Below are 27,183 nucleotides of genomic sequence, written 5' to 3'. Positions count from 1 at the left end.
TAAAATGGTGCAAAGCATTCTACTCGGCATACTCTTTTCTCTCTTTTACTTGTTTCAGTCAATTGACTGTGGCCATGCTGGAGCACCGCCTTTAGTCAAGCAAATCAACACTGGGACTTATTCTTTGTAAGCCCAGTACTTATTCTATCGGTCTCTTTTGCCGAACCGCTAAGTGATGGGGATGTAAACACACCAGCATCGGTTGTCAAGCAATGCTAGGGGGACAAACACAGACACACAAACACACATACATATATATATATATATATATATTATATATATATATATATACACATACATATATACGACAGGCTTCTTTCAGTTTCCATCTACCAAATCCACTCACAAGGCATTGGTCAGCCCGGGGCTATAGCAGAAGACACTTGCCCAAGTTGCCACGCAGTGGGACTGAACCCGGAGTCATGTGGCTGGTTAGCAAGCTACTTACCACACAGCCACTCCTGCCAGCTTGTCCCTTTATTGACATCAAAAAGGCAGTAAATCAGCAATTGGACTGTCTGAAACTAGTAACCAATGAGCAATACTATAGTTCACCAAATGTGACTCATCTATGTGATATTGTATTTCTCATAACTCACCCATGTGATATCCTAGTTGAGGGTGAAGCTGTTGTGAGGCTTCGTGTTGCCTCTGTGGCAGATTTGTCTCTCTGGTTTTCACTTTGCTGTGAAGTAGAAACAAAAAAGAAAATGATGAATAACAAATTAACCAGAGCAAATAATGGTTCCAAATTTTGTCACAAGACTGGGACCAGGACAGAGTAGTGATGACAGATTTCCTGGCAAAGGGTACCACATTTACAGGAGCCTATTATGCTTCACTTTTGAGGAAATTAAGAGAAGCTATCAAAATCAAGAGGCGGGGCAAGATCAGCAAAGGCATCCTCCTCCTGCAGGACAACGCTCTGGTCCACAACTCGCGTGTCGCCAGATCAGAAGCACAGGTGTGCGGCTATGAACTCCTCCCTCGTCCCCCCTACTCTCCTGACCTTGCATCCTCTGATTTTCACCTCTTCCCAGCCATGAAGTTGTTTTCGAAAGGAAAGCGTTTCCCAGATGATGCAGCCTTGATTTCTGAAGTCACGTCGTGGTTGGAGGACCAAACTGGGGTCTTCGACAAAAACGGTCTCCAGAGCTGCATCAAACGATGGGAGAAACACATGGTGACCAGCGATGTGTAGCAAGATCTGATAGCCTGGTCGGTCACGTGATATATATATATACACACACACACACACAAACATACAAATGAGTGATGTGTGTGCAACTTAGATCATATATTAGCGCTTTCTCCCATTCTAGTGGGGTTTTCAAATCGAAATATATATATATGTATGGACTCTACTGTCATTAGACAACATATGAAGGTTTGGCAATTTCTTGCCGAACAACCACACAGATGATTTGTTTACATTGATCAAATGTTTGTGTCCACTTAAGCTCACTCCCTCCATCAAATTGACATTACCTGTACAGGTGCACCGTGTGCCTCGTCTCAGATGATGAAATGATTGCAAAACAATATGAAATGAAGTGTTTTGCTCAAGAACACAACGCAACGCCCAGTCTGGGATTCGAAACCACAATCTTATTTCTTTACTGCCCGCTTGATGGTGGTGTGTTTATGTCCCTGTAACTTAGCAGTTCGGCAAAAGAGATTGATAGAATAAGTACTCAGCTTACAAAGAATAAGTCCTGGGGTCGATTTGCTCAACTGAAGGCAGTGCTCCAGCATGGCCGCAGTCAAATGAGTGAAACAAGTAAAAGAGGAAAAAAAAAAAAAATATATATATATATATATATATATGTATGTATGTATGTATGTATATAAATACACACACATATGAAACCAGGAGATTGGAAATTCACCATTACATGTGATTCATTTGCTGATAGGAATTAAAAAATCGTTCATGTAGGGGAAACATGTGAAATAGGATGAGAGGCGTAATAGGAGGGAAGGAGGAGGAGGATAAAGAGGAAGAAGAGCAGGAGAAGCAGGAAGAGGAAGAAAAGAATAAGAAGAGGACTGGGGGGAGGAAAATAATGAGTATGACAATGATGACAAAAGTGATGACAACTAAACATTTTGATGTGCTCTCCTTGTTCTTTCCTCTCCTTTTCCACTTCTCTTTATCAGGCTTGGAGGTCATTTGGAAAAAAAAGAAAAAAGCATGATGGTGTCTCTCTTCCTCTTCCACTGAACTCAGCCACAAAAAAATGGAATTTCTAAATATTTACTCACATTCTTAAATCTTTTCCAGAAATCACCTTTTCTTTTTTCATTTTCTGGTTGTTTACATCAGGCCCCTCTTCTAATACCTTACTCTTCATTTTCAACTTGGCCTCTTCAATTTCAGCCAGGAGCACCATGTGAAGAAATTCTTGGTATGATTCACAACAATAAATTTCCTCAGGTGCCAAAGTGATTTGTTCTTGCAGCGATACCAAAGGCTTGATTGGATGTTTACAGAACTGGCAAATATTTTTTGGTAACGGTGTGGCCATCCGTGTGGAATTACTGCCATCCAAAGACAACTCAACTTCCTCAGATTCTCTTTTGTACTGCAAAAAATATACACACCAGTTCTAAAATAACTGAATGGTAAACACAAATTAGAGGAAGGGAGCAGAAAGGGTCAGTTCCCAAAAAGTTTTTCATGATTATAAAACTAACAATTATAACAAGAGAAAGCACTTATATCAAAACGTATGTAGGTATTTTTTTTTTTACTTGTTTCAGTCATTTGACTGTGGCCATGCTGGAGCACCGCCTTTAGTCGAGCAAATCGACCACAGGACTTATTCTTTGTAAGCCCAGTACTTATTCTATCGGTCTCTTTTGCCGAACCTCTAAGTGACGGGGATGTAAACACACCAGCATCGGTTGTCATGGAATGCTAGGGGGACAAACACAGAGACACAAACATACATATATATATACATATATACAACAGGCATCTTTCAGTTTCCGTCTACCAAATCCACTCACAAGGCTTTGGTCGGCCCGTAGCTATAGCAGAAGACACTTGCCCAAGATGATACGCACTGAGACTGAACCCGGAACCATGTGGCTGGTTAGCAAGCTACTTACCACACAGCCTAGGAATTTATTCCAAACCCAAATGGTTCTTGGTTCAATCCCATTGCATGACATTGTCTTGTACCTTAAACTCACATCTCTCTCTCTCCAGATGGAGAAGTCATGTATTCACTGCTTCAGCAAGACACTTGCACCTGTCCTTCTTATTTCTTTACTGCCCACAAGTGGCTACACAAAGGGGACAAACAGATTAAGTCGATTATATCGACCCAAGTGTGTAACTGGTACTTATTTAATCAACCCTAAAAGGATGAAAGGCGAAGTCGACCTCGGCGGATTTGAATTCAGGACGTAGCGGCAGACGAAATACCTATTTCTTTCCTACCCACAAGAGGCTAAACACAGAGAGGACAAACAAGGACAGACAAACGGATTAAGTTGATTATATCGACCACAGTGCGTAACTGGTACTTAATTTATCGACCCCGAAAAGATGAAAGGCAAAGTCGACCTCGGTGGAATTTGAACTCAGAACGTAGCGGCAGATGAAATACCGCTAAGCATTTCACCCGGATACATTCTTGTTGCTTATTTTTTGGTTATAATCACCCCACATAATCTTATGGGTAATACCATAAAAAATTCTGAAGCATCTAAGTTAAGTACCATATTCATTTGAATCTAAATTGTTTTGCTGAAATTATATATATATGTGGGCATATGGCACAGTGTAAATAATGTAAACAATGTAAATAATGAACCTCTTCAGGGGTAGGAAAAGAGAGATCGATCCAACCAGTTTTGGTCATTTTGAGGACAAGAAATAGTCGTTTATCTGTCCATAGAGATGGTGTATATAAAGTCACTACAATTAGAGACTTCACTAACTCGGAAAATCTGATTTGCATAAATAGCATACTGCAGCTTGTTCAATAAATTAATGGTGGTGGTGATGGCGATTGTGGTTTGTAAGTGGTGGAAGCGATTGTGGTGGTGGTGGTGGTGATTATGGTGATAATTATGATTACTGTTAGAAATTAGTTTCCACTTAATTGTTGCATTTACCTGTAGAATTTGTGGAAGAGCCACATTAAGAAGTGATGGAGTTGTTTCCTCAAAAACCATATTTGGGTAGCTATTGGTTTTCATTTCTGAACACTGAATGGAAAAATAAAAAAATAAAGAGTTGATAAATCTAATCTTTTAATCTTAGTTAAGATTCCCTAAAATTGTCCAAAAGGATTAACAGATTATCATTTGGAATACTTCCAGGCCACAGCATTTCAATCTTTTATCTTTTACTTGTTTCACTCATTAGACTGTGGCCATGCTGGGGCACCACCATTTTTAGTCGAATGAATCAACCCTAGTATTTATTGCTTGGTTAAGCCTGGTACTTATTCTATCAGTCCCTTTTGCCAAACCTCCAGGTTAGAGGGACATAAACACACCAACACCAGTTGTCAAGTGGAGATCGTGGACACACACATGCATGTACACACGCACACACACACATGACAGGATTCTTTTCAGTTTCGTATTTCTTTATTGCCCACAAGGGGCTAAACATAGAGGGGACAAACAAGGACAGACAAAGGGATTAAGTCGATTACATCAACCCCAGTGTGTAACTGGTACTTAATTTATCGACCCCGAAAGGATGAAAGGCAAAGTCGACCTAGGCGGAATTTGAACTCAGAACATAATGGCAGACGAAATACCGCTAAGCACTCTGCTCGGTAAGCTAACGTTTCTGCCAGCTTGCTTCCTTCATGCTTCTTTTCAGTTTCTGTCTACCAAATCCACTCACAAGGCTTTGTTCACCCTGAGGCTAAAGTAGAAAACACTTGCCCAAGGTGCCACGCAGTGGGACTGAACCCAGAACAAAGTGGTTGGGAAACAATCTTCTTACCACACAGCCATGCCTGCACCTATGACTATCGCATCATTATCATAATCATCATCATTTAATGTCCACTTTTCCATTCTCACATGGTTTGGATGAAATTTGGTGAAGCTGGTTTTCTATGGCTGGATGCCCTTCCAGTTGCCAATTCCCACCTGTTTCCATGTAAAATGATGTTTAACTATGACCAAATATGTTTTCACAGAATACTGGAAATGAAGGACACCGCTTGTATGACAGTGACACTCATTTACGACTATTATGCAGTGTCACGATACAGAGACAGAAACACACTCACACATAGACACATACACACATACTCTTTTACTTGTTTCAGTCATTTGACTGTGGCCATGCTGGAGCACTGCCTTTAGTCGAGCAAATCGACCCCAGGACTTATTCTTTGTACTTATTCTATTGGTCTCTTTTGCCTAGTACTTATTCTATTGGTCTCCTTTGCCTAGTACTTATTCTATCAGATGTTGGGGGGGGGACAAACACAGATACACAAATGTATACACACACACACACACACACACATCATCATCCTCATCATCATCGTTTAGCGTCTGCTTTCCATGCTAGCATGGGTTGGACGGTTCAACTGGGTTCTGGGAAGCCAGAAGGCTGCACCAGGCCCAGTCTGATCTGGCAATGTTTCTACAGCTGGATGCCCTTCCTAACGCCAACCACTCTGTGAGTGTAGTGGGTGCTTTTTACGTGCCACCTGCACAGGTGCCAGACGAGGCTGGCAAACGACCACGATCGGATGGTGCTTTTTACGTGCCACCGGCACATACATACATATATACGATGGGCTTCTTTCAGTTTCCATCTACCAAATCCACTCACAAGGCTTTGGTCAGCCCAAGGCTATAGTAGAAGACACTTGCCCAAGGTGCCATGCATACTACTTTTGCCCAATTTTTCTCTCAACGCATTTGCCGTACATGTAGCCTAACATGTTGGTGAGCATCTGTCCAGTGTGCCCATGGTTCTATCTGCTCACCATCTTAAAGAAAGGAAATGATATGCAAGAAGACAGTTCCTAATCTCTCATCATCTGTCATAAAGCCATCTAACCTCAAGGGGTCTTGATTTGTAAGTCACTTGGTCATCTCACTAGTGTTGGTACCAAATAAAAGGGTACCCAGTACACCCTGTAAAGTACTTGGCATTAGGCAGGGCATCCAGCCATATAAAAAAAAAAAAAAACTACAGTGGCTGTGTGGTAAGTAGCTTGCTTACCAACCACATGGTTCCGGGTTCAGTCCCACTGCGTGGCATCTTGGGCAAGTGTCTTCTGCTATAGCCTCGGGCCGACCAATGCCTTGTGAGTGGATTTGGTAGACGGAAACAGAAAGAAGCCTGTCGTATATATGTATATATATGTGTATTTGTGTGTATGTTTGTGTGTCTGTGTTTGTCCCCTGAGCATTGCTTGACAACGGATGCTGGTGTGTTTACTTTGCCGTCACTTAGCGGTTCAGCAAAAAGAAACCGATAGAATAAGTACTGGGCTTACAAAGAATAAGTCCCGAGGTTGATTTGCTTGACTAAAGGCGGTGCTCCAGCCTGACCGCAGTCAAATGACTGAAACAAGTAAAAGAGTAAAAGAGTAAGCCAAAGCAGATGGTAGAGTTTGGTGCAGTTGTCTAGCTTGCCAGCCCCTGTCGAACTGCCCAACTATACCAAAATGAAAGGTAGATGCTAATGATGATGATGACGATGATGGGGAGGAGGAGGGTGGAGGAGGGGGAAGAGGGGGAGGAGGAGGGGGGTAAGATGATAAGTATATTTTTAAGGAAAAGAAATTTTACCTCATCAGACATTACAGCGTTTAAGGACTGTTGCATTTCACTTTCAAAATTCCCACCTGAAAAATTACAGTGATGAGATGAAATGGTGTGTTTAAGTCATGAACTACTCAAGTTAAATGTTAGTATTATTGTTAATGTTGTCCAGTATGTTTGTTGGCTTCTCTTGTAAGATATCCCAGCTTTGATCATCCCACCTTTTTGTTTGTGTATCAGGGATAACATTACCTAAAGAATTCTTCATTTTATTTAAGATAGGTAGGTAGATAGGTATGAGGTGGTGAACTGGCAGAATCGTTAGCATGCCGGGCAAAATGCTTAGTGACATTTCACCTGTCTTTATGTCCTGAGTTCAAATTCCACCAAGGTCAACTTTGCTTTGGAGTTGGTGAAATAAGTGCCAGTTGAGCACTGGGGTCGATGTAATTGACTAGCCCCCTCTCTCTCAAATTTCAGGCTTTGTACCTATAGTAGAAAAGATTTGACACTAGTTAGTTACCTATCACTACGCTGCCAGTAAAAGTATTTGTTAATCATGCATGTTGTTCAAAGTGAGAAAGTCATTTTTTAAAGTCTCTATTGCATTGTCTATATATTAAAAGACTTACAGAAGCATACACATATGCTCTCAGAGGACCTGTAAAGGCCATCACCAAAGTCTATAGGCAAAAGCCATGAGCAAAAGCTATGAGCAAAGGCCAAGAGCAAAGGCCATGAGGAAAAGCCATGAGCAAAAGCCATGAGCAAAGACCATGAGCATAGGCCATGAGCAAAAGCCATGAACAAAAGCCAGGAGCAAAGGCCACGAGGAAAAGCCATGAACAAATGGCATGTATAAAGGCCGGGAGCAAAAGCCAGATGCAAAGGCCATGTGCAAAAGTCATGAGTAAGAGTATGAGTAAAGATCATAGGCAAAGCCCATGGCCAAAGTCCATTAGCAAGGGCTGCAAGAAAAGGCTCATGGCTTTTTCTCATTGCCTTAGAAAATCAATGGGTAAAGCCCCAAAGCAAATGGCATGGATAAAAACCATGTGTGATGGACAACAGAGACATAGCTCCTTCTTCTAGACAAGTGCTTCTCAACCATTTTTTTTTATCTGCTGACCCCTTTCGTTCCTGTTTTACTCAGGTGGACCTCCATAGCCATTTAACATTTAAAAAGTTCATATTATATTTTTATAATTAAATATTATAAAGAACTGTATAAAAAGAAATTGTCAAAATATTTGTGTATTGTAGAAGTATAACAAACTTATTGCAGATAAATTTTAACAACAAACTCTTACATGGACCCCCACCCAAGGGCCATATGAACCTTAGTGGAGAACCATTGGTCTAGGACAGTGTTTCTCAACCATTTTTTATCTATGGAACCCTTTGTTCCCTGTTTTACTTAGATGGACCCTCATAACCAATTCAATGTTTGAAGAAATCCTATTATATTTTTGTAATCAAATATTATTAGGAATTGTGTTTTAAAAATTGTTAAAATATTTTGTGTATCATTGAAACATAACCAATTTATTGAACATAAATTTCAGCAACAAAAGATTTTTCTGGACCCCCAAGGGCCATACATCACTGCGCTAGACCCAATCAATGAAGAAGAAATAAAAATTCTGATACTAACTTTCTCTGGAAGATGCTAGAATATTCTCATCTGTTGCAGAACTGGGTTCCAAATCCAGCAGCTCTTCCATTTCTCCATCATCATTTGAACCCTCTGGGCTCCCTGGGGCAGGACTACTGCAATAGGTAGATCAATAATAAATAAGTCATAATAATCATCATCATCATCACCGTATGAACTTGAAAAAGCCATCTATCAGAGAAACAGAGTTGACTGATTAGTGTTACAATGCAACATAATCCTTTACAGCTTGAATTAAACCCCTTTACTCTTTACTCGTTTCAGTCATTTGACTGTGGCCATGCTGGAGCACCGCCTTTAGTCGAGCAAATCGATCCCAGGACTTATTCTTTGTAGGCCAAGTACTTATTCTATCGGTCTCTTTTGCCGAACCGTTAAGTTACGGGGACATAAGCACACCAGCATCGGTTGTCAAGCGATGTTGCGGGGAACAAACATAAACATATATACACACACATATACATATATATATATATATATATATATATTACATTAATATAAAAGGGCTTAGTAAAATAAATTACTTTGCCACATACTGAACTTTACCCTCAATTGTTGAAATTATATATATATATATATATAAACACACAAAGACCTGTTGAGGCAAGCGAAGTCGATATCGAACCTCATCCAACGACACGCACCTATGCCAACCCCCCTTTGCTTGCGAAGACCTGTTGGGGCAAGTGAAATCGAAATCGGAATCGAAATTGAACCAATCCTATGACTGGCATGTGGCAGATGCCAGGACCCCTGGACTGGAGATACGTAAAAAGCACTATCCGAATCGTGGCCGATACCAGCGCCGCCTTGACTGGCTTCCGTGTCGGTGGCACGTAAAAAGCACCATCCGAATCGTGGCCGAAGCCAGTGCCGCCTCGACTGGCTTCCGTGCAGGTGGCACGTAAAATGCACCGATGCCAGCCTCGCCTGGCACCAGTGCAGGTGGCACGTAAAAAGCACCCACTACACTCACGGAGTGGTTGGCGTTAGGAAGGGCATCCAGCTGTAGAAACATTGCCAGATAAGACCGGAGCCTGGTGCAGCCTTCTGGCTTCCCAGATCCCGGTCGAACCGTCCAACCCATGCTAGCATGGAGAACGGACGTTAAACGATGATGATGATGATGATGATATATATATATATATATATATATAATATATATATATATTATATATATATATATATATATATATATATATATACATATATACGACGGGATTCTTTCAGTTTCTGTCAACTGAGGCCGTAGTAGAAGACACTTGCCCAAGGTGCCACGCAGTAGGACTGAACACAGAACCATGTGGTTCATAAGCAAGCTACTTACCACACAGCCACTCCCACACCCTTGGGATACTATATGGAATTTTTTTCTTTTTAATAATCAATTGTACAATAACTATTTTCCCAAACTTTCTTCACCTACATATATTGACATTTAATATCCATGTACCAGGCTGGCACGGAGGCAACAGCTTGATAAGATTTGATAGGGTCAAAGACTGCCTGCTCTGACATGGTTTTTATATTAAGAATGAATTAAAATATATAAATATTTTCTATTTCGCAAAAGAAAATCCTAGCCATTGTGATTAAGTTTCGTCAATATTGTTATACAAAGGCGGTGAGCTGGCAGAGTCGTTAGCACGTCAGGCGAAATGCTTAGTGGTATTTTGTCTGCTGACAGAATCGTTAGCACGCCGGGTGAAATGCATACTTAGCGGTATTTCGTCGCTACATTCTGAGTTCAAATTCCGCAGGGGTCGACTTTTCCTTTCATCCTTTTGGGTTCGATAAATTAAGTACCAGTTATGCACTGGGGTCGATGCAATCGACTTAATCCGTTTGTCTGTCCTTGTTTGTCCTCTCTGTGTTTAGCCCCTTGTGGGTAGTAAAGAAATAGGTATTTCGTCTGCTGTTACGTTCTAAGTTCAAATTCCGCTGAGGTCAACTTTGCCTTTCATTCTTTTGAAGTCAATAAATTAAGTACCAGTTATGCACTGGGGTCGATGTAATCGACTTAATCCCTTTGTCTGTCCTTGTTTGTCCCCTCTATGTTTGGCCCCTTGTGGGCAATAAAGAAATAAGAATCGTTAGCATGCTGGGCAGTGGATTTGGTAGACGGAAACTGAAAGAAGACCGTCGTATATATGTATATGTATATGTATATATATATATAATATATATATATATATATATATATATATGTGTGTGTGTGTGTGTGTTGTGTGTCTGTGTTTGTCCCCCACAACATCGCTTGACGACCAATGCTGGTGTGTTAACTTCCCCGTAACTTAGCGGTTCGGGGAAAAAGAGGCCGATAGAATAAGTACTGGGCTTACAAAGAATAAGTCCTGGGGTCGATTTGCTCGACTAAAGGCGGTGCTCCAGCATGGCCGCAGTCAGATGCCTGAAACAAGTAAAAGAGTAAAAGAGAGTAAAGAGCAATACTAAACTTCAGAGAATAAAACTAATGAATTAAAAAGTAAATATCAATTTTACAAAGGAACTCACATAGATTTCTCTTCACTACTCTGGGCATCATCAGAATCCCCCGGCTCCACCAGTTCCTCTTGTATGATGTCTCCTTCACTGGAACAATTGCTGCTAATATCCATTATTTATGATAATGATGATGATGATGATGATGATATGCAATCTTTAATACTGAAAATATAAGAAAAGCATGAAATTGTCATCACCACTGTCAGCGTTTTTAGAATCCACTTTTCTATGCTTGCAGAGGTTGGATAGAATTACGTTGAGGTGGTTTTTCTCTGGAGGATATCCTTCCTGTTACCGACCTTCATCTGTTTCCCAGTAAGGAATTATTTCTCATCACCAGACATGTTTTCAAGGAAGATTTGGAACAAAGGACACCACTTGCATCGTGGTAACACTCACTCACAAGTAACAGGAAATGTCAAGGCAGCTGTAACACATATATATGCATATACATACATGATATATATATATATATATATATATAGTGCAGGAGTGGCTGTGTGGTAAGTAGCTTGTTTACCAACCACATGGTTCCAGGTTCAGTCCCACAGCGTGGCACCTTGGGTAAGTGTCTTCTACTATAGCCTTGGGCCAACCAAAGCCTTGTGAGTGGATTTGGTAGACAGAAACTGAAAGAAGCCTATCGTATATATGTATGTGTATATATATATATATATATGTGTGTGTGTTTGTCCCCCCAACATCGCTTGACAACCGATGCTGGTGTGTTTACGTTCCCATAAGTTAGCAGTTCGGCAAAAAGAAACCGATAGAATAAGTACTAGGTTTACAAAGAATACGCCCTGGGGTCGATTTCCTCGACTAAAGGCAGTGCTCCAGCATGGCTGCAGTCAAATGACTGAAACAAGTAAAAAGAGAGAGTATATGATTGGTGTTAGGAAGGACATCCAGCTATTAAAAAAAAAAACATGCTAAAACAGACACCGAACCCTGGTGCAGTCTTCTGCCTCGTCAGCTCCTGTCAAACCAACCAACCCAAGCAACATGGAAAGCGGACGTTAAATGATAATGATGATGATGATATTGGCAGAAACGTTAGCACGCCGGGTGAAATGCGTATCCATATTTCGTCTGCTGTTACGTTCTGAGTTCAAATTCCGCCGAGGTCCCCTTTGCCTCTCATCCTTTTGGAGTCGATTAAATAAGTACCAGTTACGCATTGGGGTCGATATAATCGACTTAATCCGTTTGTCTGTCCTTGTTTGTCCCTTCTATGTTTAGCCCCTTGTGAGTAGTAAAAAAATAGATATATATATATGACAGGCTTCTTTCAGTTTCTGTCAACCAAATCCACCCACAAAGTTTTAGTCAGTCTGGAGCTAAAGCAGAAGACATGTGCCTAAGTTGTCCCACAGTGGGCTTGAACCTGGAACCATGTGGTTGGGAAGTTAACTTCTTACCAACAGCCACTGTAGTCTTAAAGTGTAGATGCTCATGATTTTTGTTGTTATTGTGCAACCTCAGAGTGTAGATGCTTCTTGTTGTATAATCTCTAAGTGTGGGTATCCATTGTCCTGTATAATCTTCAGTATTAATGCTCCTTCTTGTTATATAAATCTCAGAGTAATTATACCTCTTATTGCGTAACATTGCCCAGGATATCAATCGTTTGGAAGCCGTTCAGCGATGTGCAACCAAAAAAGTACCCTCCATCAGGCATTTGCCATATCCTGAACGCCTTACTTCCCTGGGCATGGACACATTGACACGCCGACGTGTGGCAGCTGACTTGGCAGACACCCATAAAATTATCAACCATCATACAAACAATAACTCTGAGCACCTTTTCAAACTCCACCTGTCTAACACCCGTGGACATATTTACAAAGTCAGAAAACAGCACAGCTCCCATGACTTCAGGAAACATTTTTTCACGCTGAGAGTTGCTGAAGCATGGAACAAACTGCCGGCATCAGTTGTTAGTTGTCGGAGCACTGCATCCTTCAAAACTTCCATGCTTTCTGAGATTCGCCAACACTACACCTGATTTTCACCCCTCCATACACACACAAGCATGTATCTGACTCATACATTGTTCACTTTCCAGACATTTGTACATTACTGCATGTACTTTATATGCACTTTCTGACAAGTTGTGATGCACCTGAGCACTGTATACAATAATTTCATTATATATCTAAGTATTGGTGATCTTTATTCTTGTATAATCTTTGTGTATACACTCCTTGTTGCACCATAATCCCTGAACAAGAATGTTCCTTGTCATTTGGGGGCCACTACTTTCATAGACTGATGCTTACACATCATCATCATTGTTTAACGTCCGTTTTCCATGCTAGCATGGGTTGGACGGTTTGACCGGGGTCTGGGAAACCAGGAGGCTGCACCAGGCTCCAGTCTGATCTGGCAGTGTTTCTACAGCTTGATGCCCTTCCTAACACCAACCACTCTGTGAGTGTAGTGGGTGCTTTTAACGTGCCACCGGCACAGGTGCCAGATGAGGCTGGCATCGACCACGTATGGATGGTGCTTTTTACGTGCCACCGGCACAGAGGTACCATCAGCACAGGTGCTTAGATTTGATTTCTATGGCTGGACACGTCAAGCTAAGTAAAATCGCTGTCATCCATCCAAAAGGCTTGTCCTTTTCAGGTGCCAGTGCCACACGAAATGTACCCATGCTGGTGGCACATAGAAAACAGCTGGCACACTCTGTAAAGTGGTTGGAGTTAGGAAGAGCATCCAGCTGTGGAAACCATGCCACAACAGACAACTGGAGTCTGGTCAGCTTCCATCAAAACCGTTCAACCCATGCCAGCATGGAAAACTGACATTAAACAATGATGATGATGACAACGACGACAAGGATACCTTTTCTATTGCCAGCCATTTTGCAGAGTCTACTGGATGTATTTTTCATACCACCAACATTAGAGAAGTGAATAAAGGGACGTCATAAACCTATGCATTTTCTGCTCAAATTTGCCAACCTCTTTACAGGATGTACTGAGCATACTTAGAGGTACCGACACCAGAGAGACTGGCTCGCTCACCCATTTTTTGGAGGGAGTGTGAGTTACCAAAGTTTTTTTATTGTAGCATCAGTACAGAAAGGGTGGTGCCTTGTACACTGGGCAAAGCAGAGAGTAGTCAGAGATAGAGCTAAGATATGTAAAACAAGGAACATATGGAGGTGGAAAAAGCAGAGCCTGTAGCAAGGCCAGAAGAGAATGTGAGAAATAATAAAGTGCTGAGAGTACTCAAACTGTTTTACAATATAGGTGTGGCTGTGTGGTAAGAAGCTTGCTTCCCAACCACATGGTTCCAGGTTCAGTCCCCATGTGTGCCACCATATGCAAGTGTCTTCTAATATAGCCTTGAGCCAACCAAAGCCTCGTAAGTGAATTTGATAGACATACCCTGAACGCCTTACTTCCCTGGGCATGGACACATGAACGCCTTACTTCCCTGGGCATGGACACATTGACACTCCGACGTCTGGCAGCTGACTTGACAGACACCCATAAAATTATTAACCATCTTACTAACAATAACTTTGAGCACCTTTTCAAACTCCACCTGTCTAACACCCGTAGACATGTTTACAAAGTCAGAAAACAGCACAGCTCCCATGACTTTTGGAAACATTTTTTCACGCTAAGAGTTGTTGAAGCATGGAACACACTGCCGGCATCAGTTGTTAGTTGTCGGAGCACTGCATCCTTCAAAACTTCCATGCTTCCTGAGAATCGCCAACACTACACTTGATTTTCTCCCCTCCATACACACACAAGCATGTATCTGACTCATACATTGTTCGCTTTCCAGACATTTGTACATTACTGCATATACTCTGACAAGTTGTGGTGCACCTGAGCACTGTATACAATAATTTTATTATTATTATTATTATTATTATTATTATTATTTATTATTATTATTATTATCAAACTAAAAGAAGCCCATCGTGTATATATTTATATAAATATGTGAGTGTGTGTGAGTCTTTGTGTCAGTGTTTGTCTCCCACCACGACTTGACAACAGGTGTTGGTTTGTTTATGAACCCGTAGTTTATCTGTTCAGCAACAGAGACCAATAGAACAAGTACCAGGCTTGACTAAACGATAGGTACTGGGGTCAGTTCAATCGGGTTGAAATCCTTCAAGGCAGTGCTCCATCTTGGCCACAGTCTAATGACTGAATCAAGCAAGAGATAAAAGATAACCTAGGGCATGTACTTTTGCTCAGGTGACCAAAGAGGAGATTAAAAGAGGGAGATTAAAAGAGGGAGATTAAAAGAGGGAACTTTGATGTCAGGATTATTAGAATAAGGAGTAGTAATGTGGTGTATATGGCTAGGAATGTCCAAAACATACACCACACAAGACGGGATGGTCACAGTTGGAAAGCCTTTAATGATAAGTTATGCTGGATGAGAGTTGATCTGGGGTACACTTGTGTAGGTATGTTGTATTTTTACCCTCTTTTTTTCATTTTAAAGACAGTATTGTGTAATTTTAGGGAGATTCAGTTGATGAGAGTTGATCTGGGGCACAGTTGTGTAGGTACGTTGTATTTTACCTTTTTTTTCACTTTAAAGACAGTATTGTGTAATTTTAGGGAGATTCAGTTGCTATTACTAGCGGATCAAGAACAGGCGAGGTACTACCAGAAGCATGAGAGCGTTGAAGACAATACCTGCTGTTTTGTTACGTCACTCTATCCTTCTGGTAGTCGGCAAAATAAAGTTAGCAGTCAAGTAGTAAGTCGATTTTATATAGTCCTAATGCCATCCAAAACTTGAATGAAATATAGTAGAATGGACAATAAGATATCGTAAAGGCTCCTTGGTTGACTCAATGCTTCAGACACCTCCTTGGCAGGGAATCAAACGCCAGTTTTCCGCGTGATATGTGAGGTTACTTACCGCTAAATTACTACACTACTCAGGATTAAATTCAATGCTTGTCGTACAAGTGGTGCCTGTCCATTATTGTATTTCTTGCTGCCATGGGTAACGGTGATGCTTACCGTAAAACCAGATGAGGTTATTACGACATTGCTTTCATTCAAAATTTTGCGTTTGTTTGTTAGAATATTAATATGACTTACAGGGTTGATTTTTTTTCGTTTAATCGTATTGAATGTGTTTACTAAAAAAGTATTATTATACGATTTATGTTTGAAATGTTGGAAAAAAAAAAAAAAAAAAGTTTTTGTTATTCTTGTTCCGGAAGTCGGGAAGTTGTTGTTAGCAAATGGCGGCCAAACGATGAATCCGTTAACGTGAGTTTCTTACAAAATGTTTATTATATTATTTTCTCATTGTCGTAGCCACGAACGAGCCATTTATTATTTGATTTAGCATTCTTAACGAGTTTCGCTGAGATTTCATTTTACTTCCCTCTCTCTTCTAACGTGAAAGCTGTGTTAGTCTTGATATTCGCTAAGCCTCCCGACCGCTCTCAGCACTTTTAACACCGACAATCAAGAAGCGGCACATGGGAAGGAACGACTAGGATTAAAACATTCAGTCTCGACTCTTTGCGATATTCACTTCGAAATCTCCGTCGTCCAAATCCATAAAAAGCTCTTTTTTTTTTTTTTTTTTTTTTTACAAAATTTGAAATATTTTCCATAACCTTAATTTGTTCGAATGCGAAAAAAAAATTAAGACAAAGCGAAGAAATATATATATTACGAAAAAAAAAAATGTTCTAAAACTACTCGGATATTTTGTTTCATGTTTGAATAGTTGAAGCGACCTTTTAAAACGCCAATCTCTCTCTCTCTCTCTCTGCTGTCCAACATACACACATTATACATACGCATATATGTGTGTATATGTGTGAATTATACATACATGCATATATATATATAATAATAATATATATATATACACACACTTGTGTCGAAAAGTGATGGAAAACCTGGAGAAAAACAAAAATATTGTTTTTCTACTTCGTTACTAAATGCTGACGAAGAAAATGTCATTGAAATATATATATATATTTATATATATATACACACAAATACACACGTATATGCATAAATATAAATATAGGTAATTGTCCTGTCGGGTTTTTTTTAAAGCAAAAATATATAAATATATCTAAGCATCATTTTCCTCGTGTGAATCAAAAAGAAATGAGATGGACAATTACGTTTGGAAAAAAAACAATATATATATATATATATATATGTACTTACACAAATTTTAAAGTTTATTTTTATTAATTACTCAGTCTTAATTTGAAACAATAGATGAGAAAATATTTTGTATTGCATTCTACTATTTCAAGAAAATATTTATACATATAGAAAAAGAAATACGATTTTATTTTAAAACAAATGTGAAATATCGTACTTTAATAATAAAGAAGAAAAATATAGATTTGTAGTCATCGAAGAGGAGAGGAAAAAAATATCAACTACCTTGAAACGATCAGAGATATATGATCTGATTCTTTTGATATGTGGATTTGACCGAAGTTTTCAGTTCGTATTACTTTCATATAAAATGATAAACTGGCGTCACCAAAGCAAAACTTGAAACCGAAAGACCTTCAAAGAAATAAACGACTTAAACGTGAGAATAATAATATGGGATAAATAATATTGTTTATTAACTATATTGCACAGTTTAAATTTAAAATAAAAAGAAGAAAAAAATCAACGACCAGAGAATTTGAAAATTGTTTATTATCTGACAGCGGGCATTATCTTGGGAGCTTCGACGCTGTCACTTGACCTACTAGAAATAGCAAGTAAATTCCCCTCAAATCATTACCACCATCAGTCAAAGGAACGGTACATTAGACGAAGTAGTCCCTGATATTACCAAATAGATGGGATGTTCGTGGCTGGAGCGCTTTGAATCAGATCTGCTCAATCGGAGATTATACGGAATGAAATAACTGAAAAACTAAACGTGCCAAGCGGAGGATCTTTTATGCAGTCACTCAATATGTTAGAAACAGCAGTTAAATTTACTTCAAATCACACGCTACATGTTTAAAAAATAGAAAGGAAAAAAAAAATGTTGCACCCCAATGTGCAAAAAGATGGTGTGATCATGTCTGGAATCACCTGTATCAGAGATTTGCTCAATCAAGTTTGGCTTGGAACCAATGTATAGCAACAATCAACCAAAATATCTTGAAAGCCTCCTCAGCAAACTAAATTCTAAAGTTTATCCTTTTTTAAAAAAAAAAGAAAAAGGGAGTAATGGAAAGGCCAAGAAAAATTAGCGGATGATATCAATTTGATACTGTCGACTTGAGAACATTTTAAACAACTGGAAACCTAGAATAACATTTAAATTTTTGTTATCCTCCCTCAAAAATCAGAGTCAGGGAGCGGAATTTGATATTTGTTTTTAAAAAACTGTGACAAAGACAAAGCTTTTTTGGGCAGAAGGTCTTTTTTTTACAGATAAGTGAACTAAAACAAGAGAAGCAAGCTGAGGAGAGCCACTGTGGTCGCTTATCCTGCTGGATATAGCAGCCAGAAACTCTTTTGAATCACACCCTACTACATTAGAAAAGGAAAAGAAATATTGGATGATTTAGTCGTAGATGCACTAATCCCGAAATCAAGACAAAGTGGTCATGGCTGGAAAGCCTTTGATCTGCTTGAACAGAGCTGATTTGGTGCTAAATACCATAATCAAGTTTACTGTTTATATTAGTCGGACTGGTGTCCTCAACTTGATTGTTAGTTACCTTTACTCTGTTTCGGTTGTTGTACCCTCCAGCCTTCAGGCGTCTTGGGTGGGACCCGGTTGTTGTATTGGAATTTTGAACTTAACCCTTTATTTGATCAACAGGGTACACTGTTCTCATTCTGCTCACTGTAAAGGGTTGGGTCTGAAATTATTCCAGTACAACAACCAAGTTCAGTACAAGACACCTGATGGAGGCTGGAGCATACAACAGCCAAAATGGAGTGAAAATAACATCCAAGATGAAGACATCAGTTCATTTTTTTTTCATTTAGCGTCCGCTTTCCGTGCTAGTATGGGTTGAACGGTTCAACTGGGGTCAGGGAAGCCAGAAGGCTGCACCAGGCCCAGTCTGATCTGGCAGTGTTTCTACAGCTGGATGTTCTTCCTAACGCCAACCACTCCGTGAGTGTAGTGGGTGCTTTTTATGTGCCACCCGCACAGGTGCCAGACGAGGCTGCTGGCAAACGGCCACGGACCCGACTAATATAAACAGTATACATATTAATTCCTCCTCTCAGCAGTATAGTCATCGTCGTCATCATCATACGTCCACTTTCCATGTTAGCATGGGTTGGACGATTTTGACCGAGGGCTGGCAAACCAGATGGCTGCACCAGGCTCCAATCTTGATCTGGCAGAGTTTTTACAGCTGGATGCCCTTCCTAACGCCAGCCACTCCGTGAGTGTAGTGGGTGCTTTTTACGTGCCACCGGAACATATTCAAGACTGGCTACTGTAAATATATATGTATAGGTTAACAAACAGGAGAAGCAGCTTTCAATACATGTCATGTAGTGAGTTCAGTCCTTCAATGCTGATGATATTCACTTTGTCACTACTGTAGCGTTTCTTTGCTACATGGGATATTTCATATGACAAAATGACGAATGAAGGGACTTACTCTTTACTCTCTTTTACTCTTTTACTTGTTTCAGTCATTTGACTGCGGCCATGCTGGAGCACCGCCATTAATCCCCGGGACTTATTCTTATGTAAGCCCAGTACTTATTCTATCGGTCTCTTTTGCCGAACCGCTAAGTGACGGGGACATAAATGCACCAGCATCAGTTGTCAAGCAATGCTAGGGGGACAAACACACACGCGCATATATATATATATATATACACACACATATATATGACGGGCTTCTTTCAGTTTCCGTCTACCAAATCCACTTACAAGGCTTTGGTCGGCCCAAGGCTATAGTAGAAGACACTTGCCCAAGGTGTCACGCAGTGGGACTGAACCCGGAACCATGCGGTTGGAATAGCAATGGGGGACTAGGTGGATTTCAGCAAAAACTAGAAAAGGTACTGAAAACATCAGTTCAAAATGCCTTCTTTCGTTGGGATCTTTTTATCTTTTACTTGTTTCAGTCATTAGACTGTAACTGTGCTGGGGCATCACCTTGAATTTTTAGTCGAATAAATCGACCCCAGGACTTATTTTTTAAGCCTGGTACTTATCCTGTCAGCCTCTTTTTCCCCGAACTGCCAAGTTACGGCAACGCAAACACACTAACACTGGTTGTCAAGCGGTGGTGGAGGGACAAATACAAAGACACATCTAGATATATATATGATGGGCTTCTTTCGGTTTCCATCTACCAAATCCACTCACAAGGCTTCAGCCAGCCTGAGTCGATAATAGAAGACACTTACTCAAGGTGCCATGCAATGGAACTGAATCTGGGACCATGTGGTTAGGAAGCAGGCTTCTTACCACGCAGCCACACCTGGTTAAATATCATTAAAATCATGACACGTAGCAGTTACTGTTACAAAGACAGAAGTATTTTTTTACTGGGCTCTGCAATGGTGGGACATGGCCTTCAAAGATGACTTATGTAGTAACTTTGTTTAAAGGGAAGAATTAAACACCATCAACCTCACTCGCTCATCCATGAGCATCTTCAGTCCGGTGGTTATTGAGTTAAAAAGCATTCTGTGCCATATGAATATGTCCCTCGTTTAAGAAACAGATTGGGTTTATTTACATTTGTGAAGAAAAAAAGATACCCTTCCCCCACCCCTAACCCTAAAAGAGATTGAAATGCAATAGATCAATACTAGGGTCATAATTATGGGTGACAATTTCATATGACACCGCTAGAAAAAACTACCATTCAAACCGAAAAGATCTGTCTTTTTATATATCTAGAGCTAAACTGTACAATGTATCCTTCCTTTTCTCAAGATGGTAGATAGTCATGTGTGATTTGAGGGTAATTTGGTTGCTATTTCTCTTTTCATCAGGTTGAACAACCACATACAGCTTCCTCTGTTGATTTGCCAGCTCTGAGTTGGGGTTGGTGGCAGTGTCATATGGATAAGCTCTGCCCGTGTTTTTTCCTGTGGACACTGGCTTGCAGATGTTGCAACTCAACATGAGCCGCATTAATTTCACCAGTCTGGGAGAAAGGAACTGCAGGGTTGTGTGGAACTATGAATTAAATGTGTGTTCCGGGAATGGAATAGCAATGAAGGACAACGGACAAATCACGGGTTGGGTTTTAACAAAAACTAGAAGGGATACTGAGAATGTCATTCCAAAATGCCTTCTTGCATCATCATCATTTAAAACCCGCCTTCCATGCTGGCATGGGTTGGAGGGTTTGACAGGAGCCTGCACCAGACTTCTGTGTTTGTATTGGCACAGGTTTTTACAGCTGGATGCCCTTCCTAACACCAACCACCCAGCAGGGTGGACAATGATTACATATTAAATCATGACATATAGATACTGTTACAAAAAAAAAAGGAGATTTTTTATTGCTGGTCTTAATCATTGGCCTCTGCCATACTGAGGCATTGCTTTGAACGCTTTTTAGTTGATATTTATCAAACTTAGTAATCTGCCTAACTCTTATTTCATTGATCTATATTTAGTGAATTGGGCATAGCTGTGTGGTTAAGAAGTTCATTTCATGACCATGTAGTTTCAGGTTCAATCCCACTACACTACCTCAGGCAAGTGTCTTCTGTTACAGCTCCTGGGCTAACCAATGCTTTGTGGACTGAAACTGTAGGAAGCTTATCATCATCATCATTTAACATCTGTCTTCCATGCTGGCATGGGTTGGATGGTTTCACAAGATCCAAAGAGCTTGAGGACTACATCAAACTTCAGCGTCTGTTTTGGTTTGATTGGATGCCTTTCCTAATGCCAATCACATTGGGGGCTATACTGGGTGCTTGCTTTTCATAGCACTGGCACCGGTGAGGTTACTCTATTACTTGTTTCAGTCATTTGACTGTGGCCATGCTGGAGCACCACCTTTAGTCGAGAGCAAATCAACCCCAGGACTTATTCTTTGTAAGCCTAGTACTTATTCTATCAGTCTCTTATGCCGAACCGCTAAGTTACGGGGACGTAAACACACCAGCATCGGTTGTCAAGCGATGTTGAGGGGACAAACACATACATATATATATGAAAGAAAAAAGGTGTTCAGAATGCTGGATGGTTGTAAAAATTTATATTTATTTACATATCACATATTATTTCTTCATATTAGCACTTTACAGGAGCAGTTGAAAGTGCTAATATGAATAAATAATATGTGGTATGTAAATAAATATTCTGAACACCTTTTTTCTTTGATGTGTATTAAATCTATACATCACCCCCAATACTTCTAACATATATATATATATATATATGTAGAAAAATACAAACTGGGGCAAGAATGTAAAACATTTAGAAGATGATACAAAAAACACGGACAGGACATTCGAAGCCTTCAATCTTCAGTCGAGAACCGGATCATCCTAGCAATTTCGGCTGATTAATCTTGAATATATATATATACACACACATATATATGACGGGCTTCTTTCAGTTTCCACTTACCAAATCCACTCACAAGGCTTTGGTTGGCCCGAGGCTATAGTAGAAGACACTTGCCCAAGGTGCCATGCAGTGGGACTAAACCCAGACCCATATGGTTCGTAAGCAAGTTACTTAGCACACAGCCACTCCTACGCCTATGTCAAGAAGCTCGCAAGACAAAGTCCCCACCACCACCAACAACTGAGTGGGGTTGCAATGAAGAGGGAGGTGGCTTTATGCCATGAATTGAAAAGCTAAAGTGTAATGGGACAGGCACAAGTGTCTTGCTGTAGAGGAGATACATAGCTATCCTGTATTAAGGGTGGGTCAGAGTTGCAGGAAAGACAACAAGGTGTCAGAATTTACTGTAAAAATACAAGGTGAGTATGAGAGAATGCAAAAAAAATCAGGGAGGGTAGGTGGATAAGTTCATTCGAAGAAAGTAACAGATGGTTATATGGGTGTTAAGGTGAATGGTAATGTGTTCAATGGTAAATATCAGTATGGGACAGAAAGGCCGCGAGCAGGCAGAATCCTTAGCACGCCGGGCGAAATGCTTAGCGGTATTTCGTCTGCCGCTACTTTCTAAGTTCAAATTCCGCCAAGGTCGACTTTGCCCTTCATCCTTTCGGGGTCAATAAATTAAGTACCAGTTACGCACTGGGGTCAATGTAATCGACTTAATCCGTTTGTCACCTCTGTGTGCCAACTTTGCCTTTCATCCTTTCGGGGTCAATAAATTTAGTACCAGTTACGCACTGGGGTTGATATAATCGACGTAATCCGTTTGTCACTTCTGTGTGCCAACTTTGCCTTTCATCCTTTCGGGGTCGATAAATTTAGTACCAGTTACGCACTGGGGTTGATATAATCGACTTAATCCATTTGTTTATCCTCTCTGTGTTTAGCCCCTTGTGGGTAGTAAAGAAATAGGTAAATATCAGTATGGGATGGTGGATCCAGGAAGTTGGGATTGATAAGTGGTAGTGCAGGAAAGGTAGGGAGCAGCAATATAATAAACCTGTATGTAGATCAAAATAGGGAGATGGTGTGCAAAGTGAGAGTGGGTATGGGCGAGAAAGAGAGTAAAGTGTACAGTGATAGTGATGGATGTTAGAAGCATGCAAGGATGACTATAGTGCATGGGGTGGGGCGTTGACAGCAGATGTGGTATGAGAATGTTAGGGAGTAAAAGAGAGGATTTAACCCTTTAGCATTCAAACCGGCCATATCTGGCCAAAATATTTAACCTGTTTTATATTGAAACTGACCAGATCTCGCCTCTCACCTCAGCCCTACCATGTCATTCTAAAACTAAAAAAATCACATCATTGAAATCTCTAAACTACAAGATAATGCATGATTAATTCAAACCATTTTAAATAAACAAACATCACATTTGACAGAATAATCTGAACCCTAAAGGGTTAATGATGGGGTGAAGCCGGCCTAAAGTGTAGCTCCAAGGAGAGGGAGAGATAACTGGAGATATACAACATGATAATCAATGGAGAATAAATTGGGAAAGGACAATACTGAAAACAAAGGATGGCTCTTTAAAAGGGGGTGGTTCTAATGGGTGGGGGAGATAACTGGTTGTGCAAAGTTGGGTGGAGTGTATATTCTCACTATCTCTCATACCCCTCCATATCTTATCTCTCCACCACTTATGAATATTCACCCTTATACCACCTCCAATCACTACATCCACTTTCCTTTACTAGGCCTCCCCCATCTTCATGCATCTCTTTACTTCAATCCTTTAGCATTTAAACTGGCCATATCCAACCTGTTTAATGTTCAAACCAAGCAGACCTAGCCTCTCAAACCTACCCTGTAATCTCATTCTAAAATGAATAATCACATCATCGAAACCATGAAGCTATGAGATAAAGCGTGATTAATTCAAAACAATGTGAATAAATAAGCATTTCATTTGACTGAGTAAGCTGAATGCTAAAGGGTTAATAAGCACTTTCTGCCTGTCATTGTTTATGTCTCTTGTCACAACCTGTGACACTTTCTCACATGCCAGCCACCACACTCTCTCTCTCTCTCTCCCTTCTGCCTTTTTCTTGCTGTCCTCTCCCTACAGTTTCTCTGCATTATCAACACCCTCTCATCTCTCCCCTTCAGGTCTAATCCCGAGACCTTCCATACTTCTACCTTTGGTGACTCTCGATCATCATCATCGTCATCCTTTAACATCAGTTTTTCCATGCTGGCATGGGTTGGACGGTTGGACCAGAGCTTAGCAAGCTGGAGGGCTGGACCAGGTTCTAGTCTGATTTGGCTGGGTTTCCATGGCTGGATGCCCTTCCTAATGCCAATGTGTTCTGGGTGCTTTTAATGAGACACTGCACCAGCAACAAGTGCTTTCTACATGGCACTAATACAAAACTCTAGCAGGCCTATCTTCACCAGGGGTTGTGGCCTAAGTGCATCTGCTGTGGAGGATGAGTCTCCTTGGCGCCAGGTATCTCAGTCCTTTGCCGTCATGTCTGAGAGATGTCATCATCTCTTCCTCCATACACACCTTCCATCTGTACCTTTATGTGAAATAGCCCTGGATTCCCCTTACATAATCCACCTCATCACCCTCACCATTGTCCATCCCCGTCTCACTAATCCCTTCCACCAATTGTGTCTACCTTTACTCCCACATCCTCATCTTATTCTACTATAAACCTATTTCTTTACTACCCACAAGGGGCTAAACACAGAGAGGACAAACAAGGACAGACAAACTGATTAAGTCGATTACATTGAACCCCAGTGCGTAACTGGTACTTAATTTATCGACCCCGAAAGGATGAAAGGCAAAGTCGACCTCGGCGGAATTTGAACTCAGAATGTAGCGGCAGATGAAATACGGCTACACATTTTGCCCGGCGTGCTAACGTTTCTGCCAGCTCTACTATAGACCTGTTTCTCTCATCACTGTACCGAGAGTCATTACATCCTTCCTCCAGTGATAGGGGGTGCCTTTAGTCCCTTTGGTTTTTGCATATTGCAAAAAAATGTACCCGGTACATTCTGTAAAGTGGTTGGTGTTAGGAAGAGCATACAGCCATAGAAACCATGCCAAAGCAGTTGTCAAATCATCCAGCCCATGCCAGCATGGACAGCAAACATTAAATGATGTTGATGATGATCATGATGACTATGGTTGGATTGTTTAGGTCTGTACTATGTTGTTGAATAGTATTCTCTGTGGCTGGGTAGTATCGTGTCTGCTACATGGTTAAATGGTATTATTCTATACTGGAACCTTGATGTGGTATTTATAGGCTCAGGCATGGCTGTGTGGTAAGAAGTTTGCTTCCGAACCACTTGGTTTTGGGTTCAATTCAACTGTGTGGCACCTTGGGCAAGTGTTTTCTAAGTCACAGACCAACCGAGTGGATTTGGTGAATGGAAACTGAAAGAAGCTCATTGTGTGTGTCTGTGTGTGTTTATCCTCCACTACTGTTTGGCTTGTTTACTTCCCTGTAACTTAGCAGCTCAGCATAAGAGACCAATAGAATAAGTATTGAGGGAATGAGACAGACATTAAACAATGATGATGATGGTTTGTTCAGCTAAAACCCTACAAGGTGATGCCCCAGCATAGCCACTGTTGAATGACTGAAACAAGTAAAAAATGTAAGATATGATTGGATGATATTGTTCTCCACTTCGTGGTTGAATGGGTTTAAACTATGCTTCATGGTTGGATGGTATTATATTACATTGTCAAATGGTTTTCGTTTATACTAGGCTGAGAATTTTGGTTTCTAATAGGTGATTTAACTCTTTCGTTACCAACCCAGCTGAAACCGGCTCTGTCTCTGAGGTACAAATGTCTTGTTTTCATAAGTTTTGAATTAGAATCTTCCACCAAACCTTAGTCCCAATTTATGTTCCTAACACTAGCTGAACGATAGAATAAGTACTTTTTTTTAAATCCTGGGGTTGATTTGATCAACTGAAAACATTCGAGGCAGTGCTCCAGCATGGCCACAGTCAAATGACTGTTAGAGTAGACTGCTAAAGGATTAGATGGTTAAGGTGTGGTTTTCAGGCAGATTTGAGATCTGATAGGGCTCACTGCTCCTCCAGGCCAGATGTCCCAATCAAGCAGTGTGGCATGAACCTTTGGCTTGCTCTTTCACTAGCTGAAATATCTCATCTGCCCACACCCTTACTACAGATGATTGCAGTTGTTTGCTAGCTGGACTGGTTGATCCTTGCCATTAACAGTTTGCTGTTTGCTCAAATGCTCAGCATCTTGTGAGATTCACCATTGGCTCAATAAGATTTGTTTTATCGAAATACTTCGTATTTACAGTAGTGCATCCCCGGATTTGACAAGCCCTGGCTCAAGTGGTTACGCCCTCACAATTGCTACTACTCCGGTTCAGAGTGAAGCAGGGGACAATAGCACTCAAAAACCCTGAAACTCCCAAACCAAGACCCCACTATCAAATGGGACAAAATTATTAAATAGATGAACACTTTTTCTTTGATGGGTTTAGTCTTTGTTTTTTTGGTCGGGTGGCTTTCTTCCATATCATGGTCAGGGTACCATATGATACGGTACCCTGTTTCTCACTACATGATTGAATGTTTTACTTTTACTAATTTAAATATTTTCACAATCTAGGTCAGGGGTTCTCAACTATATTTTTTTTTTATCTATGGACCCCTTTGATTACTAT

The 27,183-nt window shown here is 40.5% G+C and overlaps 2 protein-coding genes across 5 annotated transcripts in view; one reads left to right on the top strand and one right to left on the bottom strand.

The window, feature by feature from the left end:
• LOC115224338 (glutamate-rich protein 6-like) overlaps nucleotides 1-15,946 on the bottom strand; it is a 31,732-nt gene extending 15,786 nt beyond the window's left edge. Inside the window, exons 1-7 of one of the 3 annotated variants that reach the window (XM_029795209.2) lie at nucleotides 15,854-15,946; nucleotides 10,952-11,104; nucleotides 8,417-8,532; nucleotides 6,790-6,845; nucleotides 4,129-4,221; nucleotides 2,266-2,585; nucleotides 600-685 (exon numbers count right to left, since the gene is read on the bottom strand). In XM_029795209.2, the coding sequence (XP_029651069.1) occupies nucleotides 600-685; nucleotides 2,266-2,585; nucleotides 4,129-4,221; nucleotides 6,790-6,845; nucleotides 8,417-8,532; nucleotides 10,952-11,055 (775 nt within the window). In that variant the 5' untranslated portion in view covers nucleotides 11,056-11,104; nucleotides 15,854-15,946. Of the gene's footprint in view, nucleotides 1-599; nucleotides 686-2,265; nucleotides 2,586-4,128; nucleotides 4,222-6,789; nucleotides 6,846-8,416; nucleotides 8,533-10,951; nucleotides 11,105-15,853 lie in introns of those variants that run through there. The other 2 variants (XM_036513300.1, XM_036513301.1) reach the window with 2 other exon arrangements.
• LOC115224439 (RNA-binding motif protein, X-linked 2) overlaps nucleotides 15,859-27,183 on the top strand; it is a 55,117-nt gene continuing 43,792 nt past the window's right edge. Inside the window, exon 1 of one of the 2 annotated variants that reach the window (XM_036513299.1) lies at nucleotides 15,859-15,973. In XM_036513299.1, coding sequence (XP_036369192.1) covers nucleotides 15,969-15,973 — 5 coding nt within the window. In that variant the 5' untranslated portion in view covers nucleotides 15,859-15,968. Of the gene's footprint in view, nucleotides 15,974-16,146; nucleotides 16,213-27,183 lie in introns of those variants that run through there. The other variant, XM_029795341.2, reaches the window with a different exon arrangement.

The sequence above is a fragment of the Octopus sinensis genome, linkage group LG25, assembly GCF_006345805.1.
Source record: "Octopus sinensis linkage group LG25, ASM634580v1, whole genome shotgun sequence".
NCBI classification, from domain to species: Eukaryota; Metazoa; Mollusca; class Cephalopoda; order Octopoda; family Octopodidae; genus Octopus; species Octopus sinensis.
This window is presented reverse-complemented; position numbering and strand designations above follow the sequence as displayed.